This window comes from Cornus florida, unplaced genomic scaffold, assembly GCF_030987335.1.
Source record: "Cornus florida cultivar Cherokee Brave unplaced genomic scaffold, ASM3098733v1 CherokeeBrave_3.0.0_Hap2_Chr08, whole genome shotgun sequence".
Classification (NCBI taxonomy): Eukaryota; Viridiplantae; Streptophyta; class Magnoliopsida; order Cornales; family Cornaceae; genus Cornus; species Cornus florida.
Genome location: NW_026775578.1, coordinates 4,500,420 through 4,517,879, shown reverse-complemented (window position 1 = coordinate 4,517,879; position 17,460 = coordinate 4,500,420). Strand labels below are relative to the sequence as shown.

The 17,460-nt window shown below is 33.1% G+C and overlaps 1 protein-coding gene across 3 annotated transcripts; it reads right to left on the bottom strand.

Annotated features, from left to right (window-relative positions):
• Positions 1-402: 402 nt before the first annotated feature.
• On the bottom strand, positions 403-6,411 carry LOC132269006 (magnesium transporter MRS2-I-like). 3 transcript variants are annotated; one of them, XM_059769977.1, is made up of 11 exons: positions 5,878-6,410; positions 5,753-5,782; positions 5,516-5,666; positions 5,278-5,399; positions 3,109-3,183; positions 1,964-2,185; positions 1,845-1,889; positions 1,592-1,636; positions 1,388-1,468; positions 998-1,117; positions 403-838 (listed from the first exon to the last, which is right to left on the bottom strand). In XM_059769977.1, the coding sequence occupies exons 1-11, from the start codon at positions 6,118-6,120 to the stop codon at positions 752-754; spliced, it is 1,221 nt and encodes a 406-aa protein (XP_059625960.1). In that variant the 5' UTR covers positions 6,121-6,410; the 3' UTR covers positions 403-751. The 3 variants fall into 3 exon arrangements, with proteins under 3 accessions (XP_059625960.1, XP_059625962.1, XP_059625963.1); XM_059769979.1 differs by having other exon boundaries at positions 1,388-1,417; positions 5,878-6,408; XM_059769980.1 differs by lacking the exon at positions 3,109-3,183 and having other exon boundaries at positions 5,878-6,411.
• Positions 6,412-17,460: the final 11,049 nt, after the last annotated feature.

Below are 17,460 nucleotides of genomic sequence, written 5' to 3'. Positions count from 1 at the left end.
ATTTTTATGAAGTCAAAAAAAGAGGGTGAAGTAAGAGGGCATTAAAGATCTGTCTGGTGTTTTAAAAATAAAATAAAATAAAATAAAATAAAAAATCAATCTTATTTCAAGAAAAGGCGTGTCCAGGGCTTACAACAAGAAGGTCAAGCATTTGACATCTGGAACCTACATTCCACAGTGGCCGGGTTCATGCATTTTGGTTAACTTCAACTCTGTTTACTAGGAATGTTTAAGAAGAATAATGAAAATCAAACTGATATCTTCTCAACTTCTCAATGTAAAAACTCAAGACAAAATGAACAACTATTTACCGGAAAATAAAAAAACACAGCGATCTTGCCAAAATTCAAAACACATAAATCATATGCTACGAACACAATCCCCATTATGCAACACTGAACATACTAAAAGTCTACGTAATTTATTTATTCAAGGAAATATTGCCAAAAACTAGCATTGAGGGAGGGAGGAGGACCTTTCCCTTTTAACAACTACTCTACTAAATTACATATATTATTTGACGTTATAACAATCTTATACAAGCATATATATATATATATATATATATATATATATATATATATTATTAGAAAATCAGATACTAACACCTGAATTAAATAAATCTAAGTTGTAATTAATATATAATCGCCTGAAGCCATGAAACCTTAAATACCTTTAACAAATAATTACTGCTTGCTTCATGCAATCATCATCATTGTGTTTCTCTCCAAATGGATTAAATAAGCTAGCATCAAGATCCAACAAGCCCCTTATGCCGAGCATATGAAATTATTGACAAGAAAATGGATCCACAAACCATTCCCGCGAGGATGACCACCTGCAGATTTTTGGTAATAAACATCATCTTTTAGGTGTATTGGGAAAGACTTAGCCAAATACCAAGTGCATGTATACATCCATTTAAATGCATCTATATTCTAAGTTCCTGACCTACTTAGAAATTATGTAAAATTAATGTATATACATACATACGTACCCATTTAAATAGATACCCATGGCCTTCCTTCCATGTATACGGGATATTCATGCCAAATATTGCAGCCACCAAAGAATATACAGATAAGCAAACTGTGCCAGAACTTAGGAATAGCTCCAGCTGTGGGAAAATAGGAGCATTGAAAGTCGATGATTCAAGAAAATAAATAAGAACTAAATGAATGCAGATCCACTTAACATATAAAAATAATAATAAGAATGCACAAGCACAACAACTACTTATCAAAAATAAATAAATAAATACATAAAAAGAATTCACAACAACAATAAAAAGAAGCAATTTAATAACAAAACAGATGCAGATGATGAAATATTAATGGGCAAAGCAACAAATTTATTTAGATATCGAATGCATCCATATATAGATCACCTGAATCAGCTGATTTCGATGATTGTCCAGCTGCAACAAGGGAAGCGAGATCATCAAACATAAATTATCATGTCCAAGTACCTTACAGAATAATCTGAGTGTTTTATTGCCACGGAAAATTGATATTACAGAAAAAAAATTCACGTTAAGCAATATTATAACTCCTTTACATTTGGCTCAATATTTGGTAATCCAAATGGTTACCTGAATATTAATGTAATCCTCTGTATCATCAATGTATTCCCGCAACTGGAAAGAAAAGAATATTGAGTGTTCAAATCAATTTTCCAGCATGAAATAGTATTAAGCTATAAAACTATCTTGAGAAAATCCATTTAATGCTGCTTGTTCCAGATAATTTAACTTCTGAACATGGATACCTCCTAGTTAATTTCCTTGCTTGTATTGCCATATATAAAACACAAGTTTATGCTTTAAATCTAAATATGGCGCATACCGTGGTCAATTTGTTCAAAGTGCCTCCTATTTGCATAAAATAAGCCTGCAAATATTACTCAAGCTTAGAATTCAATTCCGATCCTACAAGACCAAATACCATTAATTTATAGTTATAACCTCAAGCAACATTTCAAGTTCGTCAACGTCATTTTCCCCATGAATTGTTGCCGCACTTGCCCTACTTGCTCTGGATACCTTTGAGCCCATAGTAGGTGAGATAGGGAACCAATTGGGAACACCAGAACTGCTGACAGGTGAAACCCCAAACAATTTCCTTGATAAATAAAGGTCTGCCATGTCGTCATCATCATCCAGAAGTTGCTCGAGTTCATCCTTTACCTGGACACACCAGCGTGCTTTTGAGAAAAATAAATCTACAAAGTTACCAAAGTCACTCAATTTACAAATTTCACTCACTTGAATGCCCTAATGTGTGCACTTCTATACGTTGCATATTGGCATAAGTAAAATACGAGAAGATAATTGAGATAGTCAAGTTGATTATGCAGCAACAAAGATTGAAGTCAGTCCAAAGGAAATGTATTTTCAGATCTGTATAGTGCAGTGTTGATGCATTAGCTCAAAATTCCTTATCCAGCATACCATATCATCCAAAAATATTAACAACATATCATTTAATATATGCAGCTAAAGTCTCATAAAGAGAAACTTGAACTATCAGTACCAGAATACTCTGAACATGCATATAATAGGGTTATAATTGTCAGCTGTGATGTAACTGTTATGCTTATAGTTTAAGACATGTATTATGCATGAACTATACCTTACACAGACGCGCGCACACATATATATACATGAGACATGCATCAGTTTGTGGCCCAGTGCTGGCAATTATATATATATATATATATGTATTTATTTATTTATTAAAAAAAAAAAAACTAGAAATGGCAGACTTTCTCGCATGGAAGCTTACTTTTTTAGGGGTTCTCCACAAAAAATCTGTTGTAGGCTTTGATGTAACCATAATACCTTCACAAAAATTCTATTATGGCACAAAATTGCATTCACAGGCTAACATGACAAACTAGGACAACATGTGACAAATTGCTCAAATATCCAATTGTCATAAATTCACCTCTGTCAAGAAGGGCCACACCCAAATCCAACACTATTTTCCTTTATGTATAGGATCCCAGCATCTATCTAGGGATTAGCAATATTTTGCATGCACCACCACATGCTTATACAAGTTAATGTTTGCAGTTGGTGGGTGAGGAGTGGATAGCTAGATAGCATACTTTTTGAACCCGATTAGTCAACCTTGTCATTGCACTCTTCAATTTACGCACCCGGTCCAAATTACGGCTGCTAATCTGCACATAATCGTAATTATTTCACAAACAACATAAATTATAATGATTTCAGAATTAAAATGGCACGTGAAACCATATGTTAATTTTTAATTGAAAATTGGACATTAAATACTAGCAAAAAACCTTATACTGCAACAAGTTCATTCTTTTTCCTTTTTTGCATACTACAATATTTGATTGAACTAATAAACATGAAACACGGTAGCTATAATAATATGCAATATAGATTTCTTAAATGCGCAAAAGGTCACATCCTGAAAAATTCTTATTTGAGAATAAAAGGAGATCGTTGAAGTTTAGACAGTTAAAATGGTCACAGAACCAGCAGCATTGAACATAGTTTCTATTCTCCAAGATGGAAAAAGTCATTTTTCTAGCATATCCACTTTTTTCATTCACTCAATCTTTCTTTTTCTATTCTCTCTCTCTCTCTCTCTCTTGCCTGTGTTATATTGGTATTGACAGGTTTGTGGGTTACAAATAAAGACAGAGGGTAGAAAATTCTAAAGCGAACTGTCAGATGAGAGGCAAGCAAAAAAATGTATAACAATGAATTCCCTTGTCAGTCATTCTTTTCGAATGGTTAAAAATATATCAAATTTCTATGAGAAATGATAGGTATTTCAATAGTTATTTTAAAAAATGCCTGTACCTAGTTATCAATATGACAATAAATCTCTCTTGCCTGTGTTACTTGTGGCCAAAGGCTCAAGTTCGAATCCCCACTCCATCAATAAATTAAAACCAACAGGCCAGTGGCCTAGTGGTATCAAGTCCCTACTTCTCAAAGAGAGGTCAGGGGTTCGAGTGTCAGTGGAGACATGTGTGTGTGAGTACCAACTAGGAAAAAAAAATATGACAATAATATTTTTGATAGGATAAAATATGATAAATACCACTGAATTTTTTTCAAAACCCTAAGTAGCCATTCTGCTTAAGAACCATATAAATTCCAAACAGCCTATATTTAATTGCAAAACTAGTTGTCCAGAGGAACCATTAAAGCATTCGACCTAAATTTTGAACACCAGCATTAAAGGGCTTCCTGGCTATTCTTCTGCCAACAATTTCTCACTGAAAGAACTCATAACAAAAGAACTAGAATTCAACCACACAGAACTACTTGCAATTCTCACTGATGATAGAAAATTGGCTTAGATAGGTACAACAATGGGAGCTGGAGATTCTATGGTTTTTGAAGGAAAGAAAACAATTTGCAAACAAAACAGAAGCCTTGGAGAACGCCAGATAGTTAAATTGGGCTCAGATGAGTGCAAATTTATTCTATTGGATCTCAACTAGCGAAAATTCTGAGATTAAAAGTTTTAAATTTCTTTTATCTTCCTTGTTTTCTATTCAACGAAACAGAGCATTAGTTAAAAACAGAATCATTAATAGATGAGAAAATTAGGAGGGAAAAAAAAAAAAAAAAATCAATTTCACCATATTGTATTAGGACCCGAGTAAACGAAGAGTCCATCAAATACACCCATTAGATTTAGTTTAATTGAGGTTGTCATCATTAGAAACAGAAATAAATAAATTCAGAAAGAAATAAGGGGAAAAAAAATCCTCAAATATCTATCCTGATATCTGCTTTCCCAACAACCAAACATAGGGTAAATTAACCACGAAACAGATCAGCAACTGAAAAAAATAAAAATAAAACTCTGAACATATGACCAAAACCAAATCTTCAATCACTAAAAGGAACGAACATGAATTACAAAAAAACAAGACAGGAAGTATATTATTATTTAATATAATGTATATATATTGGTATTATAACAAAGGATGGGATCTCAATGTTGTGTGATCGATTAAATTGGACATAATATATAAAGTCAGAAAGGATTATATATCTGTGTATTTTATAATATAACATAATATATAATATACAGAATCCGTTCCAACTGCGCAGAAGCCATTAAGGACGTCAACAACGAGACCAGTGTTGACATCTCCTATATCTATATGTATGGTTATGAATGTGCATTAAAGAAAGAAAGCAGATATGAGCCGGAGATTATATGGCTTCGAAAGTATGAATCGAATAGAAGAGGGAAAAAGGAAGATTCTAGAACAGCCCCTTACCTTAGAGGTCAATTCATCTAAAGCCGGGTAAGCAGCAGTCTCCAGTTCTCTTGTACGCGCATCAAGAAAACTACAAATGGCCTCCAATGCTACCTCTAGAGCCCGAAATTCAAATGGGAAATCTACATGAATTACTCAAAATCATAAATCAATATATCAAAAAATAAAACCTAACATCAAGAACAAATTGAACATACTAAATAGAATATTATAATTCTCTTCAAATGCAATGGCATACCATTTGGTTCACTTTCAGCATCATTCTGCACCCCTGGCTGCTCTTCATCCTCTCCCTGACCTTGGCAAATTGCATTTAGGGGCGGCAATCTTCTTTGAAGTTCTTCGACAATAGGGATAACATCATCATCCATTGGGTCTCTAAGCAATACCTAAGCAACTCATTGGTGGATCAGAAATTAAAATAGGGAAACTATGAAAGATTGATTCTGGAATTTGAGAAAGAGAAAGAGGATACCTCTTCAGTTGTAATAATTGCTTTGATGTGCTGAAACATAATTGAAACAAAAACAGTTTAAGCAACAAACAGAGGAATGATAAAGGCAAAGATGGAAATGGAGACCAGGTGTTCTAGAAATTGACCTCCAAATTGAGAACGATTGCTCTTTCTCGGGCAAGAATTGTAGAAGGATAAGAGAGGAGAGGATCAAGAATTCGAAGATCTCTGGCATTAATCGACACACGTCGCATTATGGCATACTTGTCCAAATCAAGAATCGTACCATGCCCACTTTGGTCTAGCAACATCCAACTCCTAGAAACAGCCGTCTTCTTCATCAGAGACGATTGAATCTCTGCCGCCACAATGAATCCATCTCGTGCCATCACTACTCCTTCAAGAAAATCACATCTCCAGTAAAGAAATCAATCCTTCTCTGCATATATGTGTGTGTCGGTATATGTATACGTGTATATGTGATGTGTGTATATGAGCGTACGGAGAAACAGAGGATTTGGATGAGTTATATTATGTGTTGGTTGAATTCGAGAAAGGGTGAATTGTGGGGACGATGGGTTAGGGTTTGGAAGGTAAAAGGATAAAATGATTGGAAGAGGAAGGGAGAAGTTACTTGCAGTAGGTGTTGCATGGGCTAAATGGCAGACAGTGGAGTGAAGTGTTGGATTGGAGTTTTACCGATGGGGAGGGAAAGGGTTTCAAAAAGGACAATTGGCGTTATTCACGCTCGCTTGTGGGAGCGTGTTTTGCACGCAACGATTTTCCGTAGCCTGCTATGTGGAATGTCGGTTTCAGACTTGATAAGACATGCGCCTTCCAAGTAACCTGTTTAATTTTGGTGTTGCAAAAAACAAACGGGTAGTGATAGATGCGCGGATTAGTTGGCCAGAATATACCTGGCAAGTTCAGGTAAATATTTTTAATAATTAAAAAAAATAAAAATAAAAATAATATACACATTCTCAAATTTATTTTTCTTTAGCTGTCAAATCGTAGGCTAAGTTTTTCTCGTTATCAAAACTCTCCCTCTTCATTTCGTTTTTTCAAACAATATTTCGTATCATTTTAACTTTAAGAAAAAAATAACCTTTGATTTTTAAGGTATAGTTACAATTTCATATCATATTCATATATATTTATATATATTGTATCATTTTTTATTTTTATTTTTGAAGGTAAATATGTGTATTTATTTGTTTGATTTTATTGTTCTTCACAGTCTTTAAATTTTTTTCAAAGAGATAAATTGAAATATATGCATTCCATGTGTTTGATATGTGGTTTGAAATGGATTTATTTTTTTTCTTCAAAAAAATAAACAGAATGTCTTTGATGTTGTCTGGGTTTGTTTGTGTTAATTTTGGTGTAAATTATTTATACTGATATCAAATACATTTAGACAAAAGAATGCAATACAGCGTATTATAAAAGCAGGAAATGAAAAAAATTAATGATAGTTTTTAATTTTTTTCATCAATGCTATGCTTTTCATCGTTAGTGCTTAACTTTGTTGTTCATCATAAATGTTTAACTTTGTTGTTTTACTTTCATAAGTGTTTACTATAATTTTTTTAATTTTTTTTTTTTTGGAAATTCTGTTTACTATAATTTTTATTTTATTAGAAATGGAAGAAAATCCCCATTTGCAAGATGCTAAAATGTCTTATGACTATGAGATTAGTAGTGATGATAAAGGAACCGAGCAAGAGTTGGATGAAATGGAAACACCCAAGGCTAGGATGATTTTTCCATCTGAAAAAGAAGTACGTAGTTATTATAACAACTATACTAAATGTCAAGGTTTTGGTATAAAAAAAACTAGCGTAAAGAACGGAAGTAACAGTAAATCAAGATACTTTTCACTTGCATGCTCTCGAAATGGTAAGTCAATATCAATTGCAAAAAACTCTTTTAACCCAAGGCCTTCGACTAAGACAAATTGTAAGGCAAAAATCAATATAAAAGTTAAAGAGAATGGGAATTTCATTATTACTCGTGTTTATCTTGATCACAATCATGCATTAAGTCCGACTAAGGCACGACACTTCCGATGTAACAAGGCACTAGATTCTCATGTTAAGAGAATATTGGAATTAAATGACTTAGTAAGAATAAAGTTGAATAAAAAATTTCACGCATTTGTTATTGAAGTTGGTAACTATGAAAATTTATCGTTCAGTGAGTGGGATTGTAGAAATTATATAGCAAAAGCAAGACAATTGAGACTTGGGATTGGAGATGCTGAAGCCCTTCGCAAGTATTTTTATTGCATGAAAAATCAGAATTCAAATATATATTATATGATTGATATAGATGATGAAGGGCGTTTAAAGAATGTATTTTGGGCGGATGCAAGATGTAGGGCCGTTTATCAGTCATTTGGAGATGTTATTGTTGGGAAACGTGCTAGTTTTAAAAACTTTTTGAGAGATTTTGATTCATAGATCTTGATTCATCACATAGAGACAAGTTTTATGCAAAAATAAAATATGATGTCTCATTCAATAAAACTAGATTGAATACTTACATCAAAGGTCTGAGTAAACTTTTAAATCTTTCCTCTAAAGTGAATGTTCTCACTTATTGTAGATTCCTTAGCAAGATGCCTTCTCCTTGGATCTCCATCTTCTTGGTAATTGTTTTGCCTTTAGGAATCACTCATAAGCCTCCATGAATGACCTTGGAAAACTAAGCTTGTGGGAGCCTCCATTAGATGAGAACATAAACCCTAATTTTCTAGAGAGAGAAAATATATTCATTTTTCCTTCTACTAAAAATCACTCCTAAAATATACATAGACCATGTATATTTATAGGCAACATAAAAATAAAGAAAATGAAACAACTAATCCTTCTCAATCTCTAATTCACATGTCTCAAATCTAATATGATTCCAATATCAAGTTGGGCTATGAGTGAGAATCCTTTGGGCTTATTATTTTATTGGCTACAATGAATTAATAATTGGCCCGGTCCATGGACCCAACTCAATCAATTCATAAATTAATTTATGCTCCACTAAAAGAAATTAATTGAACTCCAATTAAATAATAAATAACCTCTAAGTCAATATCGCACTCTGACCCCTCAATGCATAATTAGATATCGGATAAATAAAGTCATCAATCCGACTACTTAATTGTGATACCCCTCGGATCCGAGACACGGGTTGATCAGGCCCAGGCCCAAACCCGAGGGAATATCAAACAATTAATATGTTATAGCGAACATGGAATACAAAATGAATTAAGAAATGAAAGTTTAAAGCTGGAAAGAAACTAAAAGATACTCCTTAAATAATTAAATACTTAAAGTTGATAAACCAAATATCCATAGTTTGAACAACTCGGGAATCCATCTCTAGTGGACCCCTAATAAAAATCTCACATTAAATGAAAGTAAAAAGAAAGATAAAACCCAAATCCAAGATCTGGAAAGAAATCCTACATCGTCGGTAGAATGGAAGATCGTCCCTGCCCAGCACGAACAAGCTCAAGCCTGGAACTGACGTACACCTGAAAAATAGGAGTGGGTCAGGCCCACGAACAAGTTCTATCCTACTACAATCCAAGCAGAGACTCGATACACATGTACATTCTAACCAACTCAACAATAGCTAATAGTCTGTATGTATATATATATAATCACACTAAAGGACTCTCACTGGACTACAGGCCGGTCTCAACCTGAATAGAGGCAACATGCAAAACGCACACAGAGTGGGCATGTGTACCTAAGCCTAACAGGGTACACCTCCAACCATCATAGCCAGCTATGCATCCCAATGCATATACGCTCCCTAACCGTCGATCCTGAGACTCAAGCTCATATCGAGGTACCATAAAAATATATCTAAAATCTATCCAGAATCCATTGACACTACAAACCCATAGGATTTCACCTTTAGTCAATCCATTTCTTTAATCCCAGAATAGGTAGGACTTAGCGGTTTTTGAGCTAATCCCCCTTGTATGCCCCCCGTCCCATACCGGTGCATACATTCCATCCATCCAGTAGTTGACAATACAAGTATATATGTAAATACCAACTAATCCATAAATTCCACAATTGATAATAATATATTACATGTAGGCATCAATTGTTCCATAATAATTGGAAAAATCTAAATAACTGTTTACATTAATTAATTCCATACGAGGCATAATAGAACTTTGTAAACTAACATGCTTGTCTTATACCACCGTTGCCTGATTCTCTCATAATTTATTGCACAGAGAATAAGTATAGACATCCTTTAATCCGTGCTAATCATAATCAAAATATATATTTGAACATGCTTAGTTTATACCGCTACATAATTATCCAAGAATTGATATTACATTTATCACATGTATAAATCAATTTATCCTCTATAAGCATATACTAAATTCTGTAATCTGACATGCTTATATTTCACCACTGGAACATGATTTAAATCTATAAAATCAATCTCGACAAAATTGCTAAAACCATGTTGAACAATTTTGTACCTTCACATTTAAACAGTATACTAACTTGTGCAAAAATTCTATAATGTTCAAACTATAATACAAGGTGATTAATTATGCATTAACAAGGCTCTTGGGTGATTTAATTTGCTCTTAGACACCTATGAAAACCCCCATTAAGGCTTTGAATTAAACTGGAACCTTTAAAATCCAAGTACCTAAGCAAAACTCTCGCTGAAACTTAAAAAAAAATGGAAAAACCACATTGGAGCCGGCTCCAAAAATAAGTGGAGCCGCCTCCACCCTATTGGAGCCGCCTCCAATAACATATGGAGCCGGCTCCACTTCAATGGAGCCGCCTCCATTGAAGGGTGGAGCCGCCTCCACTCCTCCCAGCCTCCGTCTTCTCCGACGCCGGTTATTTTCTGACATTTTGCTCGTCTGCCCTCCATTCTTAAAGCTCCTAGGTGTCTAATACTAGGTCTAGTGTGTTCCAGAATTAGTTAAACTCTTAATTCATCAACCAACATCAATTAGACTACAACTTATGCAAGAAGGACCCAAACCGGAACAACTACTCACTCATGATCATACTGTTTCAAGTGATCACCCATGCGAACCAGATTAAGTTTAATATTTTCCCAAGGTGTTCCAGCGTTGATTAAATCCTTAACTATTTAATTAAAATCAATTAAAACATAGAGTAAAACATGGGTTTCACAAGAAAGAGTTCAAAGTAAACAATAACCAACTTATAAACACATTTAGGTTTAGCTATTTCAGACATGCAAACCCAGTTTAATTTTAAACCTTTATATATCCCTGGAATTGTATTAGAGATGCAAAGAACACGAGCCTAAGGGAGAGAGTTAGGATTAGAACTTGCCTTTGAGATTTCGGTTAAAAATCCCAACGTCGTCTTCGTAAATTTCTCCGGCAAACGGCCGTAATCCTCCTATGTTCCTTCTCTGCCTCCACTGTCGTGAATAGGGTTTCCTAAAAACCCTAGGCAGAACTTAATACGTATATTTATAAGTTTATATAAAACCTAAATTCAATCCAAACCCTACAGTGAACCTAGCCGGCCCATAGAAAATCCTAATTAAATCTACGTCGGCTACCAAGACTTGACTTCTAAAACAAAACCCTAAAGTAAACGTTAACTAAACCCTAATGTAAATCAATTAAGCATTTAAAAGAATTAAAATACAAAAATACAATTAACTAATCAATTAAATAAATTAAAACACCATAATTCAAACAAGTCACAATTAAGTCAAATCCTTAAAAAGTCAATTAAACATAATTCAAAAACAATATGAACAGAAAACAAGTAATTAACAGAAAGCGATTAAACAAAATACCGAGACTATCCTTTTGAAAATTAGGGGTATTACATTAATTAATATATTTATTTTGGTACCATTGATTATTTATGGCTCGATCACAATAAAACATTTGTTTGACAAAAATAATAATTTAAATAAATAAATATATAATGAATCATTTTGTCTAAAAACACACGAAGGTCTTCGAATTTACTTTGTGATCAACCATAATCAATACAAAATAAATACAAGTAGCAATGATACATATATCGAAAATATAACCCTCTAACTATTAATTACATAACTACCCAAAGTATCGGTCTAAGAATCCCGAAGAATCCGCCGAACAAATCAAAGTAATTATTAATTAATAAAAGAGTTTATACTTTTCTCATGCTTAAGAGTCAAATGCCATGACAGTGATAGGAAACAATTGCATACGACGGCTTTCACAATATATCTCAACCTAACGCGGATTCAGTTTAAGTCTTAATTAAATATGAGTCCATCCATAATTACCGACTCTGAACAATTTATGATTACTATTTATAATCATGTATTGATCGCCATCACATACATATATAAATATCTCTTGTAATCAAGTGGACACTTTCAATTCTGTAATGAATCGAAACATAATACATTGAATTCACCAATTGTATAAAGCATAAATATTTCAGAAACGTTAGGAACATATGTCACTATAATCCAGATAGGAATTAGCTATGCCAGGGCATATAAATCCCAACAGTTATCACATTTGATATTACATACCTTACAATAGTTATGACATGCCGTTTGATCCATTTGTCGGGGTGAACCAACTAGAGGTTTCATATATTTAAGTCAAGGGCTGCTGAACCGAACTACAGTACCCAATCGACGACTTTCGTATACAAAGTTCCAGTTAGCTTCAAAACAGATCCAACCGAAGGCGAACTCTCTGACGACGAACCAGCTTTAGAACAAACCCACTTATTGCTTCTTTCCCGAGTAAATGAGATATAAGAAAGAGAAATAGAATGAGAAAAAGAAAGAGAGAGAGAGAGAGAGAGAGAAAGAGAGTGAAGTAGTCTTTGGCGCCGACAAACCAGCCTCAGAACTAACTCACTTCTTGCTTCTTTCTCGGTGAGTAAGATATTAGAAATAGAAATAGAATAAGAAAAAGAAAGAAAGGAGAGAGAGAGAAAGAGATGGAAGTGGCCTAGCTGGACAAGTCACGTAATTTCTGCTAAAGTAATCGGTCAGATACTTCAGTTGAAATATCATTTTCCATATACTATATATACACTACTATAAACACACACGTCATGCTTTAATTTCCTTCTTGCCCTTGATAACTGAAATTATTTCTCCATAAAGTAAGTCGGTATTAATGTACTAATTTAACATCGGAAAAGGTTTTAATTTCTAAATAACTCAAAATTAAACATTTTTTTTTTTTTTCGGAAAATAATATTTCAACCGAAGTATCTGACCAATTACTTTGGCAGAAACTACGTGGCCTGTCGAGCAAGGGCACTTCCATCTCTTTCTCTCTCATTTCTTTCTTTTTCTCATTCTATTTCTCTCGCTAATATCTCACTCACCGAGAAAGAAGCAAGAAGTGGTTTTGTTCTTAAGCTAGTTCATCGGCGCCGAAGACTACTTCCCTCTATTTCTTTCTCTTCTCTTTCTTTTTCTCATTCTATTTCTCTTACTTATATCTCACTCACCTGAGAAAGAAGCAAGAAATGGGTTTGTTCTGGAGCTACTTTGTCAGCGCCGATTGGGTATTGTACTTCGATTTATTAGCCATCTGACCTAAATCTATGAAATCTTTAGTTGGTGTTGCGTTTTTCGGCCGTCAAAGAGTTCACCTTCAGTTGGATCTGTTTTGAAGCTCACCGGAAATTTGTATACGAAAGTCATCGATTGGGTACTGTAGTTCGATTCAGCAGCCCTTGACCTAAATATATGAAATCTCTAGTTGGTTCACCCTGACAAATGAAGCAAACGGCATGTCATACCTCTTTGTAAGGTATGTACTATCAAATGCGATAACATCTCCAAATGACTAATAAATGCCCTACATATTGCATCCGCCTAAAATACATTCCTTAAACGCCCTTCATCATCTATATCAATCATGTACTAGAAATTTGAATTCCGATTTTTCATGCAATAAAAATACTTGCGAAGGGCTTCAGCATCTCCATCCCAAGTCTTAATTGTCTTACTTTTGCTATATAATTTCTACAATCCCTCTCACTAAACGATAAATTTTCATAGTTACCAACTTCAATAATAAGTGCATGAATTTTTTTTTTTTTTTTTATTCAACTTTATTCTTGCTAAGTCATTTAATTTCAATATTCTCTTAACATGAGAGTCTAGTGCCTTGTTACATCAGAAGTGTCGTGTCTTAGTCAGACTTAATGCATTATTGTGATCAAGATAAACACAAGTAATAATGAAATTCTCTCTTTAACTGTTACATTGATTTTTGCCTTACAATTTGTCTAGTTGAAGGCCTTGGGTTAAAAGAGTTTTTTGCAATTGATATTAACTTACCACTCCGAGAGCATGCAAGTGAAAAAGTATCTTGATTTACTATTACTTCCGTTCTTTACGCTAGTTTTTGCTATACCAAAACCTTGACATTTAGTATAGTTGTTATAATAACTACGTAGTGTTAGTACATCATGTCCAGTGATCCCGTGAATTATGGTTCCCTATGAAGTCGCGAAGAGTGTTTTAATGAGTACAGATTGAATCACTTTCTAGTACTCCGCCTATTCCTTCTTTAAAGCCTCCACTTAAGCTTGAACTTAAGTCATTACTGGACAAGCTCAAGTATGTTTTCTTGAGTTTAAATGACACCCTCCTGGACTAAAAATTCATCCCAGCCTTTGATGTTTCTACTTTATCTAACTCTTGCTCGGTTCCTTTATCATCACTACTAATCTCATGGTCATAAGGCATTTCAGCATCTTGCAAATGGGGATTTTCTAATATATAAATTGTAGTAAACAGAATTTCCCAATATATATATATATATATATATATATATATATATATATATATTTGAATTAAACACTTATGAAAGTAAAGCAACAAATTTAAACATTTATAATGAAAAACATAACAACAAAGCCGAGCACTAATGATGAAAAGCCGAGCACTGATGATAAAAATTATCATCAATTTTTTTTATAATTTTTTTCATTTCCTGCTTTTATACTACACTTTATTGCATTTTTTTTGTCTAAATGCATCTGATATCAGTATAAATAATTCACATCAAAATTAACCCAAACAAACCCATCCCAAACAACATCAAAGACATTCTATTTATTTTTTTTGAAGAAAGAAAATAAATCCATCTCAAACCATATATCAAACACATGGAATGCATATACTTCAATCTATCTCTTTGAAAAAAATTTAAAGACTATGAAGAATAATATAATCAAACAAATAGATACACATATTTACCTTCCAAAAAAAAAAAAAAAAAACACATATGATTCAATATATATGAATATGATATATGATATGAAGTCGTAACCATACCTTAAAAATCAAAGGTTCTTTCTTTCTTGAAGTTAATATGGTAAGAAATATTGTTTGAAGAGACTAAAAGCATCTCCAGTGGTATGTTAAAATATTCTTTTGTGTAAAATATACACTGCCACCTATGATGTGTAAATTTTTTCTATCTCCAGCAGTCTGTTAACCTACATTGCCACATCACCAATGTGTAAAAGGATTGTGTAAAATGTATAACCTTTTTACACGGCCAAATCAACATATTTCTTTTTCCATCCCTTTTTCTCATTCCATTAAAGAATCAACCATATATTAAGTAAATTTGTAAAAATTATGTAGGCCCTGGCATGACACATGGTTGATTATTATTGGGAGATATATTTTTACACAAATGGTATAAAACAACCGTTTGAGTTAAAATTAAATAATTCAAAATTTTTGTGTAAATTCATCATGACACATCAGATTTACAAGGGAAGAACTAGTAATGGGCTAACATGGGCTATAGCCTAGGTCCAATTGAAAAAAAAAATTATTACTATTGTTTTTATTAGTCCATATACTACTCTTTCTTTTCCTATCAACCTAGCCTAATCCATTGGATTTCTATAAATAAAAGGAATTATAAAATTTACAAAGACCAAGCCTTAAATATAAGCAAATCCACCAACCATGGACAAATCAATCACAAAATAAACCATAATAAAACATAACAGAGCCTAGCCCGCTAAATAAAACACATTGTTAGTCTACGGAAAAATACCTAAACTCTTCGTGTGTAAGACACTAAGGCGTAGGTGGATGGATATTATAGATTATTATTGTTAATCCAGTGAAATATTGAATTTTATTTTTGTTAAAAAACGGGGGTGGGGCCGCCGGGGGGGGGGGGGGGGGGGTTATTGTTAAATTGGGTAATTTACTATATAATGGATGAATAACTAGTCAAGGGAGAAGCACATAGGTCTGAGTTTTTAATGTGAATTTATTGATAAGGAACATATATATCTTGTATTCTTGTAAGTGTTTGTTTTAATACTTGTATGAAGCAGACTTAAGTGAATTCTTGACTGTGAAAATACATTAGAGTTTAAAAGTATAAATGTGTTAGAAGGTTGTAAATTATTGGATCTAATTAAATGACTAATGCATGAGAATTTTGTATTTAGAGTATGAATAACACACTAAGTAATCATAGATTTAATTATTTTTAATCCCCCTACTTTGCAATCCTAGTTCCACCCCTAGATTTACACAAAAAAAAATATACACAACGGTTGGAGATGCTCTAAACAAAGAGAGAGAGATTTAATAACTATCAGAAGAGAAAAACTTAGTCTAGAACTTAACAATCTGGGAAAGATAAATATGCGGAAGCGTATATTGTTTCTCCTTTTATTTTATTTTATTTTATTTTTTCCTTTTTTGAATTGTTAAAGTTGCTTATCTGGACTGTCACGTATATTCTGCCAAACTAATCGGTCAAAATCATTGGCCCATCTATCACCACCCATATTATATATATACTAGTTCTTGAAAAATTACAATCTATTTTGTTTATAAAGAAGAATAAAAAGAGTTGTTATTGAAGCTTTAAAATTATAGTTAGCTGTTACACTTCAATGAATGCTCTATAATTGAATATTCTTTAACTTGCTCTTTCTGCCATCTCTTCTGAGATTATTTTTGTTTCATTCTAACGTAAAATTTCGAATAACAATTTTTTTTTTTTTTTTTTTTTTCCATTTCCCTTATTATTTTACTCATTTCTCTCTTGAGTCGATGTTCTATCTCACACCTCACTCCCAACCTTCTTCCCTCTTTTGCTAGCATAGGGATCACCCTCAAAACATCAGTTCCGCTTGACCATTTTCATTCCACAGCTGAGAGCAACTGCAAGTCAAGTGAATTTGATCAAGATCAGCACATTTTGACAATTTAAATTTCGATTCACCTTCGGATCTGGATCTTGATATATCTAATCATAATATCTTGCTTTGGAAGCCATCCTGATTCAGCTATTCTATCTTTTGTGATCCAAATAGACGAAGTATTTATGATTTGGGAGATGTTATGATATAGTTAACTAAAAATAAATAGGAAAATAGTGGTGATTATATAACTTATTTAATGAGTTTCAAGAATGAATTACTACGTTAATTGGCTTTCATACGATTCTCTTGTTCAGATATTTTTAACAGTATCGAGGATACTGATTTTTGGTATATTTACCGGCGCTGAAGTTAAAAAGGAGGTTTTTTTTTATATTAAAAAAAAAAAAGAAAAAAGAAAAAAAAAAACGGGAATATTGTGGGAGAAAAGTTTGAGGGTCCATATCTAGTTCAACAGTTAAGCATTTAAGCATCAGCCATTTTTGTTTTGTTTTTTTTCATCAGTGTTAT

Coding starts and splice junctions, on each gene's coding strand:
- LOC132269006 (XM_059769977.1), bottom strand. CDS start 6,120: ATGGCACGAGATGGATTCATTGTGGCGGCAGAGATTCAATCGTCTCTG. Junction 3,184..5,277: donor TAGATGAATTGACCTCTAAG/GTAAGGGGCTGT, acceptor GATTATGTGCAG/ATTAGCAGCCGTAATTTGGA. Junction 2,186..3,108: donor TGACTAATCGGGTTCAAAAA/GTATGCTATCTA, acceptor TGGTGTGTCCAG/GTAAAGGATGAACTCGAGCA.